Raw genomic sequence first — 22341 nt, forward strand, 5'->3', positions numbered from 1 at the left:
AAAAGTACTTCGTTAAAAACCACTCTTGTTGTACACACAAGTACTCTGAAGTTGATATTAAAAGGATGCTGAAGTGCTTCATTAACAACGTTTATGTAGTTTTCGGAGACCAAGTCTTACAACAAACTGTTGGAATTCCGTTGGGCACTAATTGTGCTCCTTTGTTAGCTGACCTGCTTTTATATTCCTATGAAGCAGAATTTACTCCAAAACTTCTACGTGAGAAGAGGAAAACACTTCAATTAGACATTCAGATATATCGACGATGTTTTATCAATTAACTATACTTATTTTTATTCGTATGTCGACTCGATATATCCCAGTGAACTTGAAATAAAAGACACCCCAGAGTCTGCCACATATGTTTTATTTAGACATTTTACTGACTATAGACGACGAAGACAAATTAACAACTACAAATTGTGCAGCTTTAATTCAAAAAGCACATCAAAAATAATTTATAATTTCTAGAGTTACTTCAATACAATACAATTGTGATATCTTGTTTTTCGGAAGTTTACAAATATCATCGATTAACAGCTGGATGAATTTCTACACTGGACAGTTTGTGCGCACCATATTTATTCCGTGTTCTGGTTTGAGATCAAAGCAATGAGGGCGAACTTCATAGACACCACGATCTTCATTAAAACTAACTGTCATATCTGAAAAAGATTTTCTTAAATTTGATAGCAATTTTAGATAGCAATTCATATAAGGTCCTCCATGCATTTGAAATCCCATTCCCCATTCGCTGTGTAATCTTATATGAATTGCTATGTAAATACACATTATTTAAATTTCAAGACATTGACGTTTATCTCATAAAATAAAATGAAATAAAATAAAATAAAAAATAGTTAAAAAAAATAAAATAAGATAAAAAAAAATTGTGTATCTGAACAACAATTTGGCATCTTTACACATTTTTAAAAAATACGATTACAGGCATTTCACTACATGTATGGTTTGCGTTGCAATGCATGTGCAATACATATTTATAAAATCATATAATTGTTTGTATGTTGTTTAACGTCCCTCTCGAGAATTTTTCACTCATATGGAGACGCCACCACTTGCCGGTGGAGAGCTACAAATTTTGTCCTATACTCGGCACTTACGGCCATTGAGCAGTGAGGGATCTTCTTCGTGCCAGCACCTACTGCGACACGGGACCTCGGTTTATACGGTCTCATCCGAAGGACCGGTCTTCACGTCCCACAGTGGGATTTGAACCCGCGACGTAAGGATCAACTCCTTACTTCGCGACTCTAGAGCAGACGCTCTAACCACAGCGCCACGCGGGCGACTAAAGTCATATAAGGAAAACCAGTAATATATATATAAAATCAGAACCAATGTGTTTTCCTACCGTTTCGCCTAGAAAGTTTTAATAGGACGAGGCCGTTTCTTTCCTCCTGTTGAAACAGTGTTAATTCTTTGTCTGATTCGTCCTTTAATAAATCCAACAGTGTTTTGTTACATCACAATGAATGTAAAAAAACGTGTATTAAAGTAACATAGAAGAAAAATCCTCTTTCCGTTTGCAAAGAAATGAAAATGATTTAATGATTATTAGTAGATACTTTCAAAGTAACGTTTGCAATGAATTTACATGTACTACTTTGTTATCGTTTAATATTTTTTTTCATAGGAACAAATAATGTAATCTTCATAATTTAATATTAAGTCAAAAGTGTAAGAGTATTTAAATATGAGATAATTTCTATTACATGTATCTGTTATCGATTAATATTTAATGAATGATGTTTACCATCAGGTCCAGTGTATTTCCTTTTATGCCGAGATATTTTGATGTATCTTTTTGTACTTGGTATCTGTATTCAAAACGCCAGGTGTCTTCATTTAGGGACTTCTTTACGATGAAATGACCTAATCATATATACGCATGAAAAACAATATTAAAAAAATAATAAGCCTTATGTTTGAAAATCGAATTAAAAATTAAAAATAAGTTTTGCATACAAGAATATTGATTGAAAATTCAGTTATACTAATTTACACGTTTGATCACATTGCATATTATTTTGCAAATGTTAGAGATGTCACTAGTGTGCTGTTGTTTACGACAAAGTAATGCTCTTTTATGCTTGATTTTTGTATGCATATGAAGCAGAATTTATTTTAAAACTGCTACATGAAAAGAGGAATTCTTGCTCTGGCCTTCATTTCGACATTTAGATACGTCAACGAAGTTTTATCAATTAACAATATTCATTTTCATTCCTATGTATCAATATATCACTTTGACCTAGAAATAGAAGACACCAAAGATCTGACACACCTATTTCATATTTGGATATTTTACTAGAGAAAGACATAAATGGCAAACTAACAACACAACACTTCATGATAAACGTGACGTCTTTTCTATCGTCATCTGCCCTTATTTATGAAGCAACTAGATGAAATCCCGCGCAAGCGCGGGAATTGAATTTATACTACTATCGACAGAAAATATATTGTAGTTCTCTACTGACAGCCTACAGGCTTATAGCAGGAACAAATACTTTGTTCAAAATCCCGCATGAAGTAGATTTAGAAATGTACCTATCCACCCCCCCCCCCCGTTTTTGTGTTTGTTTTATTTATTTATTTACTTTTTTTTCTTTTTTGTTTTTTTTTGTTTTGTTTTTTTAAACTTGAAAAATAGCAATTTCATCAATTGACGTTTATTGTGAGACCTGTTATACTATGTTATGGATATTGTACTCCAGATGCTCTTATTTCATTTCCGTCAAGGATAAAAGCAACGAATATGCACATTTTACTAATAAATTGATTGGGGGAGGGGGGTTAAAAATTCACAGGTACTTGGGTCTTGGTTTATGAATATGTTTGTACCTTATTGATATGTAAAAATGTACTTTACTTTTTTACGTATCAATAAGGTACATACATATTTATAAACCAAGAACCAAGTACCTGTGTAAAAATCAGCTTTTAACGCCCTATGAATAGGCTGAGTATTTGATACAAAAGACTAAGCTGCAATAATGTAGCCCTCTCCGTTTTTTTTTTTCATCTGATATTTTCTGGCCTCTCTCTCTGCCCCCCCCCCCTTCAAAAAAGGAGAGGGCTACATTATTGCAGCTATGAAAGATTGTATTCAGAAATTAACTGTGCATTGATTAAAGCGCAAAATTTTACATCTTTAATTGTATTTGATCAATACCTTATTCATTAATTTTCTCTTTTCATGTAAGCAAGTTTATTACGAAGTACAAATTGTACTTCGGGTTCGTTGCCACGATGCTCTAAGTAAGGAATATAACGTTATACAAATTTTACCGATAAATTTATTAGGAAAATCTACTACATACATGTATATGTAATAGTCTTTCGATATATATATAATTATAATCACAATTTATAGTGTTATCAGTGATTTACCATTATTTCAATTATGACCATTTACACAAAAGCTTTTTTTATGGTCATGTAGCTATAATCGCCTCGTTTTTTCTTAACATCGGGCTCGATGCTATATGATGTTCTAGAAGCTTCCGTCAATATAAAGATCGGTGAATGACGAAAATATTTTGCACATTTCCCTTTTTAATCGGTTATCAGAACTTATTTCTTTTATATCATTTAAATCGAGTTTTGATTGAATAATTCAGTGATGACGTTTTATGTAATAAATAAACGATTGCTTGTTGTCAGTTTCATTAAAAATTGCCAGTAACTTAGATCCGCCAACCGGAAACGCCACCGTACTCACGTTCTAGCTATTTCATGGCTGTTTAGAGAAAATGAAAGTAGACTTTTAATTTAATGTACGATACTTACTATGCGAGTGAAATCTAAATATAGTTTACGGACATCATCTTGTATCTAGTGTATTGTTAGAAGAGTAAGTAAGAACTCTGGTGCACCCGTTTCGGAGTTTATTTGCAAACTTTATTAATGTATAAGTATAGATATACCATTATCACCTACATATGAAGTTTGTCTCCCAAGTTGATTCGATGAACAAAAGCATCTTCTTCGTACATATAAATTCTAAAACGAGGCAAGCTATTGACAAATAAGTTGATGAAACAAGGATATCAACAGTCTCTTTCAAGTCAACATTTCTCAAATTCTATGATCGATACAATGACCTTGTTAGCAAATACAATCTATAATAAATTATAGGTCGAATGTCGACTGACGTTTTTTAAAATACATGTAAATTGTTAGGCCATTATTTACACACTAAATTGTCTATGGAATTTTCCGTTTGCCCAATCACGACAAGGAGCAAATGGCGGTGTGGCGGTAGAAGAGGATGTTTAATCCTATTTGGCACCTGGTTCCATCCCTGATGTTTTAATGGTTCGTGTTTACTATGCTCTCGATTTGTATGCTTCCAATGGACTTTTGAACTTAATTACCGTTCGTTATCTTCGTATTCCACAATGTTTACACAAGACATCTCTTATATAGACAAATCCTTAAGGTTTTACCAAAGGTCAACATGTCCAAAAATTTATTTTTACAATAGCTCCAAAACTATGTGATTTATAAAGTTAAAACTTTTACAGTAAATAAATATATCATTGATGAACAGATAGAAAGTATCACTTGATTACAAAAACTTCTAAAAAATATTTATCGAGAAAAATTCTTTATAAAAAAATGCATATATTTTTAAAAAATACACCTAATTAATTCCGTACTTTTAGTGAAAGCCATCATTGCAGAAACAATATATGTTTATCAATAAAGGGCAAGTTGGACTTCGATAGCCTCTGAAAAGTTGTTTTCCCTGTTTATTTTGTCCAAATGTTAAGATTTGAAACCGAAAGTACATTGCAAATGGCGGATTTTATAGGGGTCTTGTCTTTATACATGTCATGCTTTCAATGACAGCCTTTCAGAGACCATTCACGTCCAACTTGCCCTTCATTGATAAACATATATTATTTCTGCAATGATGGTTTTCACTCAAAGTACAGAATTAAGGAGGTGCATTTTTTTTAAAATATGCAAATGTTTTGATTTTTTTTTTCTCAATTTTTTTTTTAAATATTTGTTTTCAAGTGATACTTTCTATCTGTTAATCAATGATATATTTATAAACTGTAAAAGTTTTAACGTTATACCTCACATAGTTTTGGAGCTATTGTAAAAATAAATTTTTGGACATCTTGGCCTTTGGCTAAACCTTAAGTGATACAAAAATTCTTATATATCATGTATTGAATTTTTAATTACAAACGGTCTTACATCTACAGTCTCTTAAAAAGTCATTTATTTGACTGCATTGGAGACGTCCTTCGTCAAACACCAGAAACTTCGGTTGGTTTGGTATCCGCAGAGCTTTAACAGTAGGGGGAAAATGTCCTGATGACGTCAACTTCACATACGCTGTCTTCAGCATAACTAAAATATATATAAAAAAAAACAGTGTACAAACAATAGCAGAAAAGAACCGGTGTTTTATAGCAAGACTTTCCCATAATGAGACTTCCCCCGAAAGACTGGCTATATAGTGAGTCTTTCCCTCGAAAGCTTGGCTATATTTTGAAACTTCCCCTGGAAGACTGACTACATAGTGAAACTTCCCCGGGCTATATATATTGTCATTCTTCTCCCCTATGCAGAAGACTCGGTATATATCCAGTTCTCTCTCTCTGTGTGTGTGTGTGGGGGGGGGGGTGTCTCAATGGGGGAAGTCTCACTATATGATACCGTTCGTGTTAATAATTACATCTAGATGTTCATACAAATTTATTAGTTTATATTTCATTATCTATTTCTTGCATCAAAATTCCGACAATCTGTTGATAATTTGCATGATATGATCCGTAATTTTAAATATTTTTACCATGCATCACATGATATTAAAGAGGAAAAGTAGTAATTCTTTATGCGTTTTTATTGTTAAATGAAAACACAACACAAAATTCAAAATCAAAAGGACATGAAATTGTGTGTCACATGAAGGGTGAAAATGTTTGATACATGTGTTCTTTAATTTCAATCTAAATCTAAAAAAGACATTTTATACTTACTATCTTCTGCTACTTCGTCTAAAAAATATTATGTTTTTAAAGGTAATTTCCATTTCGTTTATTTTTAAAGTACATTCGTTAATTTAATAGTTGAAATAATTTAACACATTGAATTTTCCCTGAAATTCAAAAAAGATACCACAGAGTCTGACACATCTGTTTCATATTTGGATATTTTACTTGAAAAAGACGTTAATGGTAATCTAACAACCAAGCTTTATGATAAACGTGATGACTTTAACTTTTCAATCGTCAACTTCCCTTACTTATGCAGCAATATACCTTCATCACCTGCATACGGGGTTTATATCTCTCAGTTGATTCGATACGCAAGAGCATGCTCTACGTATGTACAATTTCAAAACGAGGTAAATTATTGACAAATAAGTTGATGAAACAAGAATATCAGCTGTCTCGTTTAAAGTCATCATTTCGTAAGTTCTATGGTCGATACAATGACCTTGTCAGCAAATACAATTTATCATTGAGTCAAATGCTGACTGACGTTTTTCATACTAATTGTTAGGCCATTATTTACACACTGAATTGTCCACGGATTTTTCCGTTATTTCCCGATCATGACAAGGAGCACACGGCGGGTGTGACGGGTCGGCAGGGGATGCTCACTCCTCCATGGCACCTGATCCCACCTCTGATGTTTGGAGGTCCTTGTTTGCTCTGCTCCTATTTTGTATTGTATAATGGACTTTTGAGCTTGAATACTGTTCGTTATCTCCATATATTTCATAGGAAAGAAATTAGTATAGAAGTAGATGTTTGAATGTCCTTTTTTCCACTTTTTTGAGAGTTTGAGTTTGAACAAATGTTTCGGTAAATTTCCCTGGAAAAAAGTGTGTTTTAACTTACCTTTTTTGATGGCTTCCAGTTGAAAATCAATAAATGTAAAGAGTTTTGTTTTCCTGCTATAGATTACCTGAAGAAATAAATGAAGAATGTTATTATATGTTGTGCTGATTTTCTGATTTTTGACCAGCTATAGGGAACCATCTACTTTGAAAACTGTATATGTTTCGCTGATAAAGTATCGTTTTGCATCATCTATGGTAAATAAAATACCGCTGTGATACCTCTTATGAAATAGGTGAAGAAAACGAACGGTGATCGATAAAAAAACTACAAACAATACAATTATATGAACAGGACATAAAACAAGGAACCCCTGGAAATCCCAGAGGTAAAATCAGGAGAAGGCATCCCCTGTCAAATAGTCACACCCACCATGAGCCCTATCTTTTGTTCAGTTATACGAAATAATCCGTAGTAAAATTTAGTATAAAAACAAAGGCCTAACAATTGGCCTATTGAAATAGTCAAAATACGACCTAATGTAAGAATTCAAAGATTTTTCATTTCAAGTTTTATTTACCTTGACGTTTATGCAATCTTTCGCATTACTTTCAGCAAGTTTGTGAAAAGAAAAAAAAAATAATTTGTATCATTTGTATCATTTTATGCTCTATTTCATTCTAAAATTTAAAAATGATACCATATTGATTGGTTCTCCTATTGGCAATGTCCTAAATAGTTCCAGAACATCCTCTGTACTAATAGATGGGGGATCCAAAAGTTGTGCAGAATTTAGACTTACAAGAATGTCTTTTTCTCTATAAAAGATAAAAAAACCCATAAAAATAAAGAATTTATAATCTTACTTTTACATATTTATTTTACGGTACTAAGAACTTTTTAAAAATCTTTTTTAGTTTGTAATAATTTTTCCCAAACATGAAGTCTTTTTACATGTTCAATACATATGCTCTGGCCTTCGTCCAGTCAAGGGATTTTCTCGTTCATTAATGCTCATGAATGTTTTTTAACTACCCTTCATATAAATCAAAAGACTACATTATGACCTACTCATGAGATACTGAAATAAAATAATACGTATACAAGAAAATCAATTATCATTAAAAGCATTAAAACAAATATGGTTAATAAGGATAAGGAATATGGTTAGTAATCGAAGACGTACTTCACATGAAGAGATTTTGCTAGAATACCATTAGCGTCTAGGGAACAAAATGCATGAAGATTTGTCCCGTCTTTCAGGGTAGTTGAACAAAGAAATCCTCCAAGTCCGTCTCCCTGAATTGTATCCTCCCATTGGTGTCTCACAAAGATTTCAGATGTAGGCTTCGTGTCCAGCTGTAGGTGTATTAAATGTTGACACTTTAACGAGTTCTCATATGATTCAGTGAGAAATATAGCAAGATCTTATCAGTAAAAGATTTCCCAGTTCTCAGATTGCAACATTCTATAGTAACAACGATTTAAAAAGATTTACAGATTTTATAGATCTAATTAAGGATTTAACTCTTCTTTTTTTTTTTTTACCGTGAGATGATAATCATCAAAGTAATTTTTTATGTTTGAATGATTATGTCTTCCAAAATAAAGTGACATAACCAAGTTTTGTCCCCACTTCATCTTGCTTATAATTTAAATGAATTTAAATGAAAGTTCTAGTAATAATTATTATAAACACCATTTGACGAATTTGACGAGCAGTTGTGAGTGTTGTTGAACACGCCTCGGGTATAAAACGTTATTTCACGCAAAAACAAAGTTCCTACCATTCCACTTATTTTTTAAGATGGGCTGAGAAGAATTACAGTTTTTGGAATGTTTATTTTCATGATTTCATTCTGTTTATCTTTTGTTTAGTGGAGATAGACCTATATGTTTTGTTTGATGGGGATCTTTCACCTCATCACTTATCTGAGTGTCAACTCGCCGGAGAGATTTTATCACTTTTTCATCAACGTCGTTCTGTTTTGGGGTATTAGGACTGTTTGTAACGTCAGCTGATGAAAGCCTTTCTGTGACATCAGTTGATGAAGAATTGTATGCGACATCAGTTGACGGAGGACTTTTCTGTAATAATAAAAAAAACATTATATACATGTATACTTTATCAAATATATGATTATTGTTAATCAAGTTAAATATCTTCCAGTTAATTCAATACGCAAGAGCATGCTCTATGTACGCACAATTTCAAAAACGAGGTAAGCTACATGTATTGACAAATAAGTTGATGAAATGAGGATATAAACAGTCTCGTTTAAAGTCAACATTTTGCAATTCTACGGTCGATACAACGACCTTGTAAGCAAATACAATTTATCATCAAGTCAAATGTTGACTGAAGTTTTTCATACAATTGTAGGCCATTATTTTCACATTGAATTACGTACGGATTTTTCCGTTCACCCGATCATGACAAGGAGCACAAGTCTGGTGTGACCGATCGACAGGGGATGCTTACTCCTCCATGGTACCAGATCCAACCTCTGATATTTTTTTACAGCCTACCTCGTTTTCTCGAAGCTACTTTTTGTTTATCAATCGTGGCAATGGTGTCACGTGCCACATTAATTCAAATAGAGGCAGTACTATCCTAGTAGGAAAATAAATAATAATAATTTGGCATCTTTATAACGCGTTGGATTTCAACTGTGTAATTTAGAGAATTTTCTTTACTTTATTTGATAAACAAAATAAATAAATTTCCAACTTTTTTTTAACTGACGCAAATTATAGCGTGTAAAGCTTTAATGAAATGATTAATTTGCTTTAATTTTCTGTGATAAAAAATGCATACACATATATTTGTGTATTTTTTAACTTGACATAAGACAGTGTTCAAATGCCAACTTTAAGCAAAAACTTCCTATTTATAGGATAAATGGATACACTTCGGATAATAATGTGTATAAACTGACACAGTCTTTCTTCGGTCAGTATCAAGAAATCAATTAGCCCTCAAATGTATACGTATAAAAATGTTTAGAAAATAGAAATCTAATGTTGCTTTCGATGCCTTGTTCCATCCATAACGTCCAGAAAAGCCTTAATATGTTAATCATTAGAGTGAAATCCTTTTATCGATTCTCCATCGGAGGTAAAATACAGACACATAATTTTTGTCCTATTTCGATCTTGTTTACTTTCAGCATGGAACCTATAACATGTATATGCATATTCAGGTAACAATAATTTGAACAGATATCAGTTACGTTAAATTTCAAGATTTATTTTTACAGTTTGTGAAATAAATCCGTAGATGGTACATGTCAGTACTATGGGTAAGATTATTCTAAAAGTCATTGATTCTAACAACAGTAGAGCATTACATCTTATTATCTTACATGAGAAGTGAAAGAATTTAAAGATTTGTGCAAGGTCAAGAGGCATCCCTTTGCTTTATGTCCACTTTCATAAGGTACTTTAAATCATATGTCACAATCTGTTAAAAAATATTTGTTTATACATGTAGAAAAGAATAGCAACTTGATGTTATACAAAACTCTAAAATAACAGTGGACATCTAAAAATTCTGAGTTCTAAAGTGGAAAAAATCATATGTTTGTTACTAGCGGTCAATTTAAAAAAAAAAAACTTTTTGACTACTTTTTTAAAACTTTTAACTACATAGAAATTATACCTAAAATAAGTATCCGTTGTCCGTCCATCTGTTTCTCCATAAATAATTTTTGAATTGCTACTAATATTCCCTTTACAGTTCTGATCTAATTTTAATAAAACTTGTCACACAAGTAGAATATATCAAGATGCATAATTTCAATTATTACGTTGTGATAGAGTATTAACATGGCTACTGAAAGTAGAATACATCTGTAATTTGTAAAAGTCTTTCAAAATGCTACCCCCACTGTTAAGGACTGACTTAGTATTGTTACAAGTCTGAAGAACACCAGAATACGTAATTCTGCAAATGTTCATCTCAAAACAGAAAAGTTGTATGTTCAAGTGCAACTTTTCTTATACAATGTTATAAGTTCAAATTAAAAGAGCTTAAGTCTGATCAGAAACTTCTGAATATTTAAATGCATCAAAATACAATTTACAAGTTTATGAGCGCTGTACGATGATTTGGACTGTATCATCATTTTCTAATACTGTGGGGATTAACACTGAAACACAGTTTTAGATAGGCCCCCTTATTTGGAGATTGAATATATTTATTACATCTCTAACTGCAGAAATAATAATCACAAAAATTTCCATGGAAACTCCTCTTTTGGTTTTCTTAAATGTTCAATCTAATATTTTTCTAAATGAAGAAATTAAAATCATTCAGAAAAGATTTCACAAAAAATATATTGCTAATTTTGTTTTCTTTAAACATTTGTCGATACACAACTTACTTAGCTGCGTGAAACCAAACGCAGTTTTATTTTATTTTTTGCTGTTTGTTTGTATGTTGTTTAACGTCCCTCTCGAGAATTTTTCACTAATATGGAGACGCCACCATGCCGCTGGAAGGCTGCGAATTTTGACCTATATTCGGCACTCAGGGCCACTGAGCAGTGAGGGATCTTTTTCGTACCAGCATCTACTGCGACACGGGACCTCGGTTTATACGGTCTCATCGGAAGGACCGGTCTCCACGTCCCGCAGTGGGATTCGAACCTGCGATGTAAGGATCAACTCCTTACACCGAGCAAACCTCTAACCACTGCGCCACGCGGGCGACAACGCAGTATTAAAAAGTCAAGAAGTCAACAGCAAATAATTAGAAAATTCAAAAGCTAAGGGTGAAAATGGTTCAATCGACATATGAAACTTGTTCTATAATTCATTAAAGAACTAGAGTTGTTCAGAAAGTTCGCGGACTTCTGTCATAACTTTTTTACTTAACGTCAAATTATACACAGATTTGGTAGAAATGTTTTAACATTAAATCCCAATGATGTGTATTGAAATAAGAAAAATATCTTAATAAGACTTATTCAGAGTTAAAAAAAAAACTGCGAAATTCGGATCGCGGAGCAAGTCAAATTTAGGAATTTACAAACAATACACTAAATAATTTATGTAGTCATATTCTCTGTAAAATGGCACAAAAGCAAATGAAAAATAGACATTAAAATTGTTGCATAATTTCATATTCCAAATTCTGACAATATTTTGCTTCATTGAAAAGAAATCAATTTCATATGATAGATCTATAGTCGTCATTGAAAAAAGGTAAAAAAAAAAAGGATGGCGTCGTAGAATATCAGGGAGCAGCAGTTAACAACAAGATTTTGAATTGTACTCTGGAAACTCCAGAATAAACTCTAAAAATAATGCTGGAGGAAGCAGGAAATAATTATACAAAATGCGAGACGTGCCTGTGTGTACAAATGATACAGGCGGCATTGTTGCATAATTTCATATTCCAAATTCTGACAATATTTTGCTTCATTGAAAAGAAATCAATTTCATATGATAGATCTATAGTCGTCATTGAAAAAGGTAAAAAAAAAAAAAAAAAAAAAAAAAAAAAAAAATGGCGTCGTAGAATATCAGGGAGCAGCAGTTAACAACAAGATTTTGAATTGTACTCTGGAAACTCCAGAATAAACTCTAAAAATAATGCTGGAGGAAGCAGGAAATAATTATACAAAATGCGAGACGTGCCTGTGTGTACAAATGATACAGGCGGCATTTTAATGAATGACGATTTGTGAGAAAACAGTTTAAAGGCTTTTTAAGATTTTGCCCCGAAACAAAAGTGTTACACATGACAGAATATATGACCTTGACTTTCTACATTTGACGCCAAAATAAATAGGGATCTTCTACAGTCCATATATAGGGAGTTGTAATATTAAATTTCATTGCAAAAGTTCAATGGCTTTTGAGATTTTGTTTAAAAAAATTAAAGTGTCACACTCAGACAAAATGACAGATAGACAGACAGACAGAGAGAAAGACAAACGAACAGACCAAAAGTGATATCCCCCGCTTTCACTGAAAGTTAACTAATTATCTTCATGCACAACAAAAAAGGTCCGAAAAACAGTGATTTATTATAAATAATCAAAGACAAATTAAGCGCAATGACTTTGGTGAAAATGGGTCAATTGACATAAAATTCGAAATTGGTCTTAAGTTCTTTATAAAAAGACACAGCTCATCATCTTTAAGCATAGCAAAGAAAAGTCCGAAAACTAACGGAATGACAATGATGGAATGAGCGATGCATGGAAATGGATAATACCATATGCCCCAGCCATTTTATGCCGGGGACATAAAAAACTAAAAATAATAAATATATGAGATTTTTTTAAAAAAAAATAATTACAAACCAGAGGAGAACATTTTATGGATGCTAAATTAGCAATTAGACCGTCCTCCTCCAAGTCATCAAATCTGTTAGATTCTCCTGGAGTACACATCTGTAAAAGAATATACTCTGTGTCAGTATCATGAGTATGTTATAATATACGGAAGAAAACATTGCTTATTATCATTTCTGTACGGAAGCCCATTTAGAGCCTATTAAAAATATTTTTGAATTCGATATGACGAATTGTTAAATTTGTTCAATGAATTTAATTCGTAATATCAATATTTTTATTAAAATCTTTTTCACGAATTTGTTAAATTAGTTATAAGGAATTCTGATAAAACGATTTAAAGTCGTTTAAACGAATTCTTAAATTAGTTTTAACGATTAAAATTTGTTTAAACGTTTTCCACAATTTGTTATATTAAATTTATAAATATTTTTCTAAAGGCCCTAAATCTCCAATTCGTTTTGATAAATTTCAGAATTCATTCAACGAATATAACTGAAAATTATAAATTTTAAGATTCGTTTAATCGAATTTTACTCATTATTATGAATTCAACAAATTTGTTTGAACAGATTTAATTCGTTAAAATAATTTTAAAAATGTTATAACGGATTAAATTTGTTTTAACAAATTCGACAATTCGTTATATCGAATTCAAGAATATATCTTTCGATAGTTCCAAAATGGGCTTTCGTATTTTTGCAATTTCTCTATGTAAATCTAAATGCAAAATTCCCTGCATTAGATGATAAAGGGTACACGCAAGTTGAAAGTTTGGTCTCAATTGTTCAGATTTCTCTGAAGCGGACCTACCATCACAACGAAGATGTTGGAGAGAATCATTTCAAGAGTAATTCCCTGATTGCATTTTATAATGAAAAAAAAAAAAATCTCGACCAGAAATATATAAACACTTTAGGATTTTGTAGTCGATACATAAGAAAAAAAACTAATTGTGGTTGAAAATTATCGCTTACATTCAAAAGAATACTGAAAACGTTCTTTTCAGAAATGCAGTGGTAATCATCCCATTAAGTTACAACTAGGGAGTTTTGGAGAGCTTTTGAAAGTTTTATTTATCCATACACACTCTCCAAACCTAAACAAAACACTTGTAAATGATTGGTGTCATCTTTCTCTCTTACAAAACTATATGATGAACGGAAACTGACTCTTGCACTCGTAACAATTTAATGTTGTTAACTTGTCTAGACTTGTCATTACAAGTTTGATATTAGCAAGAGGTATTAACACTTATGCGTATTGTTAAATGTATGGCTAGGGTTATATTATGATACAAACAATAATTAGTCTTTTTAAATAGATCCAATCAAAAAGAATTCATCCATCCGTATATTTGCCTATTTTTATTTTTAGTAAGCATAAACGTTTCTTACGTCTTCATTTCAAATTGAGATAAAATCATCCATAACTACTATCTCAGATTTCTCCAAATGAACAAAATAATACTTTCTTTGACTTATATTAGTTTTTATCAGTGAACCAGATGATTATAGCCTTCCTTGTAGAAAGAAGTGACATATCCAGTGGAAACTTAAGTATGATATTTATTTAACGATATATATTTGATACTCTGTGCATTGGAATCCTATTTCTCGTGATGTATAGTTTATATTTTGTCACTTTTTTTAAATTTGTAAATTAATAATAAATGAGTCTTTCATTGGAAGGTGCCAGTAATTTGATTTATCTATCTAATCTATAATAAACATATTTTATTTATTCATTATCAATTTCATGTTTTGTTTAATTATTTTATTTCTTTACCTATTTGTGATAATAAGATCAATTTTGATGCTCAAATACAAAAAAAAAAAAAAAAAAAAAACAAAAAAAAAACAAAAAAAAAAAAACAAACAAACAAACAAACCAAAAAAAAAAAAAAAACAAAAAAAAAACAAAAAAAAAAAAAAAAAAAAAAAAAAAACAAAACAAAAAAAACAACATTTTCAGTTGTCGATAAAATCATTTGCTAAATTCAGGCTAAAATGTTGCAAACTTTAAAAAAAAGAACAATACTTAATTACCAAATTGTGGCCTCATACCACCAGAAAGCAGAAAATGACAGAGGAATTTGATATTACAGAAAAAAGAATAAAGAATACTCGCCTTGAACCCTCTAGATCTCAAACAAAATCGTTGTTTTCGTTCTTCTAAAGGTGAGATATGAGTCTCGAATGAACCAAAGAAGTTTAAGATACACCTATTTATATTCATCTCCAGAAATAGCTTTCAGTTAAATATTGCATTGTTTTTTTTTCTTTCAGGAAAAACAATTTTAGTTGTGCAGGTTATGCTTACTTCGATTTCTATGCATGCATTTTCTTCCTCCTTTGATTTTTCAATGTAAGGACAATCTTGCAAGTGCATTTTTTTTACTCCTTTATCACAAATTTCCCGAAGAATAAACCTTAAGTGCACATATCATTTAAGGTGTGTCGTAGACTAGTGAGCAAGAATTCGCGATCCTCCAATGTAGAGTGTACAAGAATGAAATATGAAGATAATGACCAGTAACCAAGCTCAAAAGTCCACTGAAGCAATACCAAAAACATCAGAATTTGGATCAAGTGCCATGGAGGAGTACGCATCCCCTGTCGACCGGTCAAACCTGACACGTGCTCATTGTCATGATTGGGCAAATAGAGAAAAATCAGTAGCAAATTCAATGTGAAAATAATGGCTTACAATTCGAATGAAAAAAAAAAATCAGTCAACATTTAAAATTGTACGTAGAACATACTCTTGCGTATCGAATCAATTGGAAGACAAACTCCATATTCAGGTGATAAAGGTATATTGCAACAAAAATAAGGGATATTGACGATAGAAAAGTTTAAGTAACCACGTTTATAATGAAGTTTTGCTGTTGAAGATGAAATTGAATATTGATAACGTCTTTAAAATGTTAAACATCATTCTGAATGCAAACAAAAGTATCCCAAAGTTGGTTGGTAAAAAGATGCTTAAGTTTCTGATTGACAATATCTATGTAGGTTTTTGAAGATAAAGTCTTCCATCAAAACTGATATAAACGTGACGACTTCTACTTTTCTATCATCAAATTCCCATTTTTAAGCAGCAATATCCCATTATCACTTGCATATGGAGTTTATATCTCCCAGTTGATTTGATAGCAACAGAATGTTTTACGTACGAACAGTTTCTCAAACGAGGTAAGCTATTGACAGATAAGTTGAGGATAGAAGGATATTAACAGTCTCACTTAAAGTCAACATTTAGCAAATTCTATAGTCGACACAATGACCTTGAAAGCAAATACAGTCTATTGTCTAGTCTAATCTTGACTAACGTTTTTCATACATGTCAAATTGTTAGGCCATTATTTTCACACTGGCATTACGGATTTTTCCGTTTGCCCGATTATGACTAAGCTAACACAACATGCATTTTGACATTTGTAACCCAACATCCCTCCATTTCCATGGCATATTTCTTTTTCTTAAATAAAAAAAAAGAACATTGGTCTTAGATGAAAGAGAAAGACTGTAGACTGAATAATTGGTTTTTAACTCAGAGAAATGCTCTTTTAAAGACCGGTTTGTTTACTTGTTTCTGAACAGGATCAATGGTAGAACGGGAAAATGGATGTTTGCTAAACTAAACATCATATATATATATATATATATATATATATATATATATATATATATATATATATATATATATATATATATATATATATATATATATATATATATATATATATATATATATATAAAGAATGGTTATATAACCTTTAAACATATTTATTTCCGTTTGATAACCCAATATAGCCATGCTGTGTCTTCTCTGATAATCAAAACTTCCCCGTATCAAGTGTAGACACTTAACTAGAAATTAACATAAATGTACACACAATTAAAATTGTTTGCTGCCCGAAATTGTAATACAGAGAAAAAATAAGAAACCTGTCCGAATCATTGAATTTCAAAGGAATGTCGTAAATACTTTCTATATTCTATTCGTATTTAGGTAACCCCCCCCCCCCCCCAAAAAAAAAAAATAAAATGGTAGCATTCCATTATGTATTGACTACGGCAGATTAAATGAGGTATCGCATAAAGACTCATACCCTCTACCAAGAATAGACGACTCTTTAGACGCCTATGAAAACATCGAAATGGTTCAGTTGCCTAGACCTGGCTAGCGGTTACTAGCAGGTTATGATGGACCCTGCAGATTAAAACAAAACGGCATTCGTTTCGACGCATGAATTCTACCAATTTAAGGTCATGCCATTTGGCCTATGCAACGCAGTCGCTACGAGGGTTGTTCGGAAAGTTCGTGGACTATGCCAATCTTCGTTACACTATCTTCAAGAAATTTAAAATGAGCACATTACCATATGTAAAAATATTTATTTTGTTGATGTATAAAGTTTCACTTCACTTGCTTTAATAGAATTCATGATATTTAATTTTAAAATCAACACGTTTTGTAACCACGGAGCAAACTCAACAACACTGTAACGTCAAAAATGTACAGACATGAGGTTCTAAAAATACTATCCCTATACATTCCACACAGTATTGCCCAATATCAGTACACTCATTAAGAACATTTCTCTATCACTTGAAATCTGTTTTACTAACAATTGCTCCATAGCATCATTTTGTTTGTCAATGTTATATTTTTTTTTCACTGCAAAAGTGTGCTTTCACAAGATCAGAATCAGTGAAGCGCCAAACTCTGACCGTGACGTTATTAACTTTTCAATGTTTTTGATAAGATTTTTACAGATAATCCGTTTTCTCACAGATCACCATCGTCTAAGCAGAGTAGTCTATCACTCAAATACCGCTTGTACCATGTACACACACATACAGGGCTCGCTTTTGACATATTTCCTACTTCCTCCGGCATTTTCAGAGTTTTTCCTGGAGTTTTCCAAAGTACAACACAAGATTGTATGGTTAACTGCTGCGCCGTGACGTTCTACGACGTCATCTTTTTTGCCTTTTTCAATGAGGACTACCTATCTTCTGAAACTGATTTCTTTTCAACGAAGCAAAATATTATGTCATAATTTGGCATCAGAAACGATGAAACAATTCTTAATTTGAACGTGTTGAATTTCCCGTTTTTGTGTCATTTTACAGAAGATATGACTTCAGACATTATTTAGTGTCTTGATTGTAAATTACAAAATTTTGACCTGCTCCGGGGTCCGATTTTCGCATTTATCAAGTCTAAATACGTTTGAAATAAACCACGATATTTAAAAAAAAATTAATACACATCATTTGAATTTAAGGTAGAAATATCTCTTCCAAATTTGGATATAATATGACGTTAAGTAAAAAAGTTACGACGGTAATCCACGAACTTTCCGAACAACCCTCGTACATTCGAGAAACAGATGGAAAATATTTTAGAGGGTCTCAACTTTGAAATTTGCTTTTTGTACATAGACGAAAACATTGTATACTCCAAAATTTTTAACAGTCATGTTAACCATCTAGACGCAGTGCTACAACGATTACAGAATGCTGGATTAAAGGTTTCACCCAAGAACAATTTAGAATGTACACTACCTCAGAAGACTTCCACATAAGTTTAAGCTTTTCTGGCCCAGTGGTTCTTGAAAAGAAGGTTTTTTTAAAAGATTTTCCCTATATCTTTCAATGTAAAACTTTGCTTCCCTATTGTGGTCCCACCCTACGCCTGGGAACCATGATTTGAACAATTTATAGTCTACACTTCCGCAGGAGACAACCACATAAGTTTCAGCTTTTCTTGCCCAGTGGTTCTTGAGAAGAAGATTCTTTAGATTTTTCCTATATATTTCAATGTAAAACTTTGATTCCTTATTGTGATCTCACCCTATCCACGGGGGGAGGGGGGGGGGCATGATTTGCTCTGTTTAGAATTTACACTACTTCAGGAAGCTTCCACATAAGTTTAAGTTTTTTCTGGTCCCCATTTTAACCATTTAAATTCCTCTTTACCCAAGAATGCTTTGTATCAACTTTGGTTAAAATTGGCCGTGGCTCTTGAGAAGAAGTTGAAAATATGAAAAGTTTACAGATGGACGGACGGACGAGGGAAAACGGGTGAATAGAAAAGCTCGCTTGAGCTTTCGATCAGCTCAGGTGAGCTTAAAACAGCACTTTTTTCAGCACCTATCTTACTGTACCAAGACCTGAGCTTACCTTTTGTATTGGACACAGACGCTAATGCGTTCGCCATGGGTGGAGTTTTTTCCCAGATGGATGATGGCATAGAAAGACCTAGTGCGTACTTTAGCAAGGCGATCAGTAAACCAGAAAAGAACTAATGAGTAACAGACATGGTCGTTGTGAGTTCAATCAGGCATTTTCACCATTACCTTTATGGAAAAAGCTTTTTAATAAGAGCTGATCAAGGGGCATTAACATGGCCCCTAAACTTCAACAAGAGGCCAAAGGGCCTTAACGGTCACCGTAGTATAATACAACACTGTAAAGGATCCATAGAAGTATAAAACTAAATTAACTGAAAGATGAAGCTATGTTGCTCAAGTATTTCAAAAAACTGGTAAAAATACCTTTGCATATTGTAACGTGCGAGACCCAAGTGATCTCCTTGAGATCGTACTTGTTTTTCCCAAATCTTATAGGGATGATAATGAATGCAAAATATACAAATACAATGGACACTTGCCTGGTGTGTAAGGTATTCAACATATAAAGTTATGTTTTTGTCACTTGCCTAATGCTACGATTAAGTACAAAAAGAGAGACTTGGCTATACGACGTGGCTATTTGCCACTTGTCACAACCTACAACATGTCTCATAGTCACTCTGGCTCTCTATGATCACTTGTTCACTTTGATAAAGTATTAAACAACTTTGTGCAGTCTCTTTCCAACAAAACTGTGATCTCAATGACCTTACATGATAATAACTATTGTCCCTTTTGCTACATAAATAATCTATATGTCAATCTTTTATATAGCTTTCCAGACAAGAATCTGACTTGAATCAAATTTTAAACAAGGATTTCTTGATTAACACAATAAAGCAAATGGGAGTAACTCTCATTTGCTTCACTTTTTAGAATTTTGTACGTTGTAAGCCTCCTAGATATATACAGAAGTAGAGAAAAGGCATCTATAAATATATTTATACATTTATATTATTGTATTAAGATTGTTTGCTTAAGGTTTTGTCAAAGGTCAAGATGTCCAAAAATTTATTTTTACAGTAGCTCAAAAACTATGTGAGGTATAAAGTTAAAACTTTCACAGTTTATAGATATATCATTGATTAACAGATAGAAAGTATCACTTGAAAACAAATATTTAAAAATTTATATATTTTGAGAGAAAAAAATTCAAAAATTTTGCATATTTTAAAAGAAATATACCTGCTTAATTCTGCACTTTTAGTGAAAACCATCATTGCAGAAATAATATATGTTTATCAATGAAGGGCAAGTTGGACATGAATGGTCTCTGAAAAGCTGTTATTGAAAGCATGACATGTATAAAGACAAGACCCCTATAAAATCCGCCATTTGCAATGTACTTTCGGTTTCAAATCTTAACATTTAGACAAAATAAAGAAAACAACTTTCCAGAGGCTATCGAAGTCTAACTTGCCCTTCATTGATAAACATATATTGTTTCTGCAATGATGGCTTTCACTAAAAGTACGGAATTAATTAGGTGTATTTTTTAAAAATACATGCATTTTTTTAAAAAGAATTTTTCTCGATAAATATTTTTTTTAAGTATTTGTTATCAAGTGATACTTTCTATCTGGTAATCAATGATATATTTATAAACTGTAAAAGTTTTAACTTTATAAACCACATAGTTTTGGAGCTATTGTAAAAATAAATTTTTGGACATGTTGACCTTTGACAAAACCTTAACACTATTTAAGGAGGGGTAGAGGAGAAGATTTTCAAAGTATTAATGCATTTTCACTCTATTTTCAATAGAGCCCCGCCCAAACACCAGAACCCCTGACCCAGGGGCCATGAAATTCACAATTTTGGAAGAGGCACTCTTGCTCATCATAACTATATTCTTAGTTAGTTTATTTAATACCAAGGAGCAGAGGAGATTTTCAAAGAATTAAAGAATTTTCATAAGAGTAATGTAATTATAAGCGCCCTGTCCTAACACCAGTACCCCTGACCCCGCCCTTACACAGAAATACCCTGACCCAGGGGCCATGAAATTCACAATTGTGGAAGAAGCATCCTTCATCATCATCATTACCATGTACCGAGTCCATCGGCTTAATGTCCAGGAGCAGAGGAGGAGATTTTCAAAGAATTAAAGAATTTTCACTACATAATCATTAGAGCCCAGACCTTACACCAGAAACTTTGACCCAGGGACCATGAAATTCATAATTTTGGAGGAGGCACACTTCCTCATCATAGCTATGCATTTGGTTTGTTTGCTTAATACTCAGGAGCAGAGGAGAAGATTTTTAAGAAATAATGAATATTCACTCTATATTCAACAGAGCCCCGTCCTAGCACCAGAACCCCTGAGTCTGGGGCCATGGATTTCATAATCGTGGTAGAGGGCTCAATGCTTATTACAATCATGCCAACAGTTTGACTGCAGAGGGACAAGTAGCCCGTTGGCTTGAGGTTCTACAGACTTATGACTTAAAATTATACATCGACCAGGAAAACAATATGGTAATAGTGATGGGCTAAGACGTCGACCATGTGCACTTATTAACTGCTGTGACAAAGAAGAGGACAATAATCATGTATTAAAGTTAACAGAAGACCAATCCAAAATCCAAAATTGGTACAATGACAACGACACAAGAAGACCTACAAAAGGAGCAGAATGCAGATCCAATATTAGTCAAAATAATTTAGTGGAAGACGATGGATAACTGACCAACTTGGCAGATGATAGCAAAGGAACCAGCAGAGCTTAAGACGGATTGGTTACAATGGAACCGACTGATGTTACGAAATGAGAACAGGACTTGGGAAGAAACTGAATAAACCTATTAGCAGATAGCGGTGCTAAAAGCATGTATTAAAGAGATACTTACTGTTGGTACACATAATTATACATTTAGGAATTTCCCAAAGCACCGAAAAAATAAGAGAAAGGTTCTACTGGACATTTTAAAAGGCAATGTTAAGAAACAAATCAGAGGCTGTGCGTGAAGCAAGGAAGAATCCATCAAGGGCAGCC

The 22341-nt window shown here is 32.5% G+C and overlaps 1 protein-coding gene across 2 annotated transcripts; it reads right to left on the reverse strand.

The window, feature by feature from the left end:
- Positions 1-348: 348 nt before the first annotated feature.
- On the reverse strand, positions 349-13243 carry LOC133192807 (uncharacterized). 2 transcript variants are annotated; one of them, XM_061328815.1, is made up of 10 exons: positions 13145-13243; positions 8751-8918; positions 8017-8189; positions 7531-7648; positions 6891-6957; positions 6024-6041; positions 5236-5391; positions 1775-1893; positions 1373-1454; positions 349-665 (listed from the first exon to the last, which is right to left on the reverse strand). In XM_061328815.1, exons 1-10 carry the CDS (start codon positions 13232-13234, stop codon positions 553-555), a joined length of 1104 nt encoding a protein of 367 aa, XP_061184799.1. In that variant the 5' UTR covers positions 13235-13243; the 3' UTR covers positions 349-552. The 2 variants fall into 2 exon arrangements, with proteins under 2 accessions (XP_061184799.1, XP_061184800.1); XM_061328816.1 differs by lacking the exon at positions 6024-6041.
- Positions 13244-22341: the final 9098 nt, after the last annotated feature.

This window comes from Saccostrea echinata, unplaced genomic scaffold (assembly GCF_033153115.1).
Source record: "Saccostrea echinata isolate AGI-Se365-2 ecotype Australia unplaced genomic scaffold, CSIRO_AGI_Sech_v1 ptg000025l, whole genome shotgun sequence".
Classification (NCBI taxonomy): Eukaryota; Metazoa; Mollusca; class Bivalvia; order Ostreida; family Ostreidae; genus Saccostrea; species Saccostrea echinata.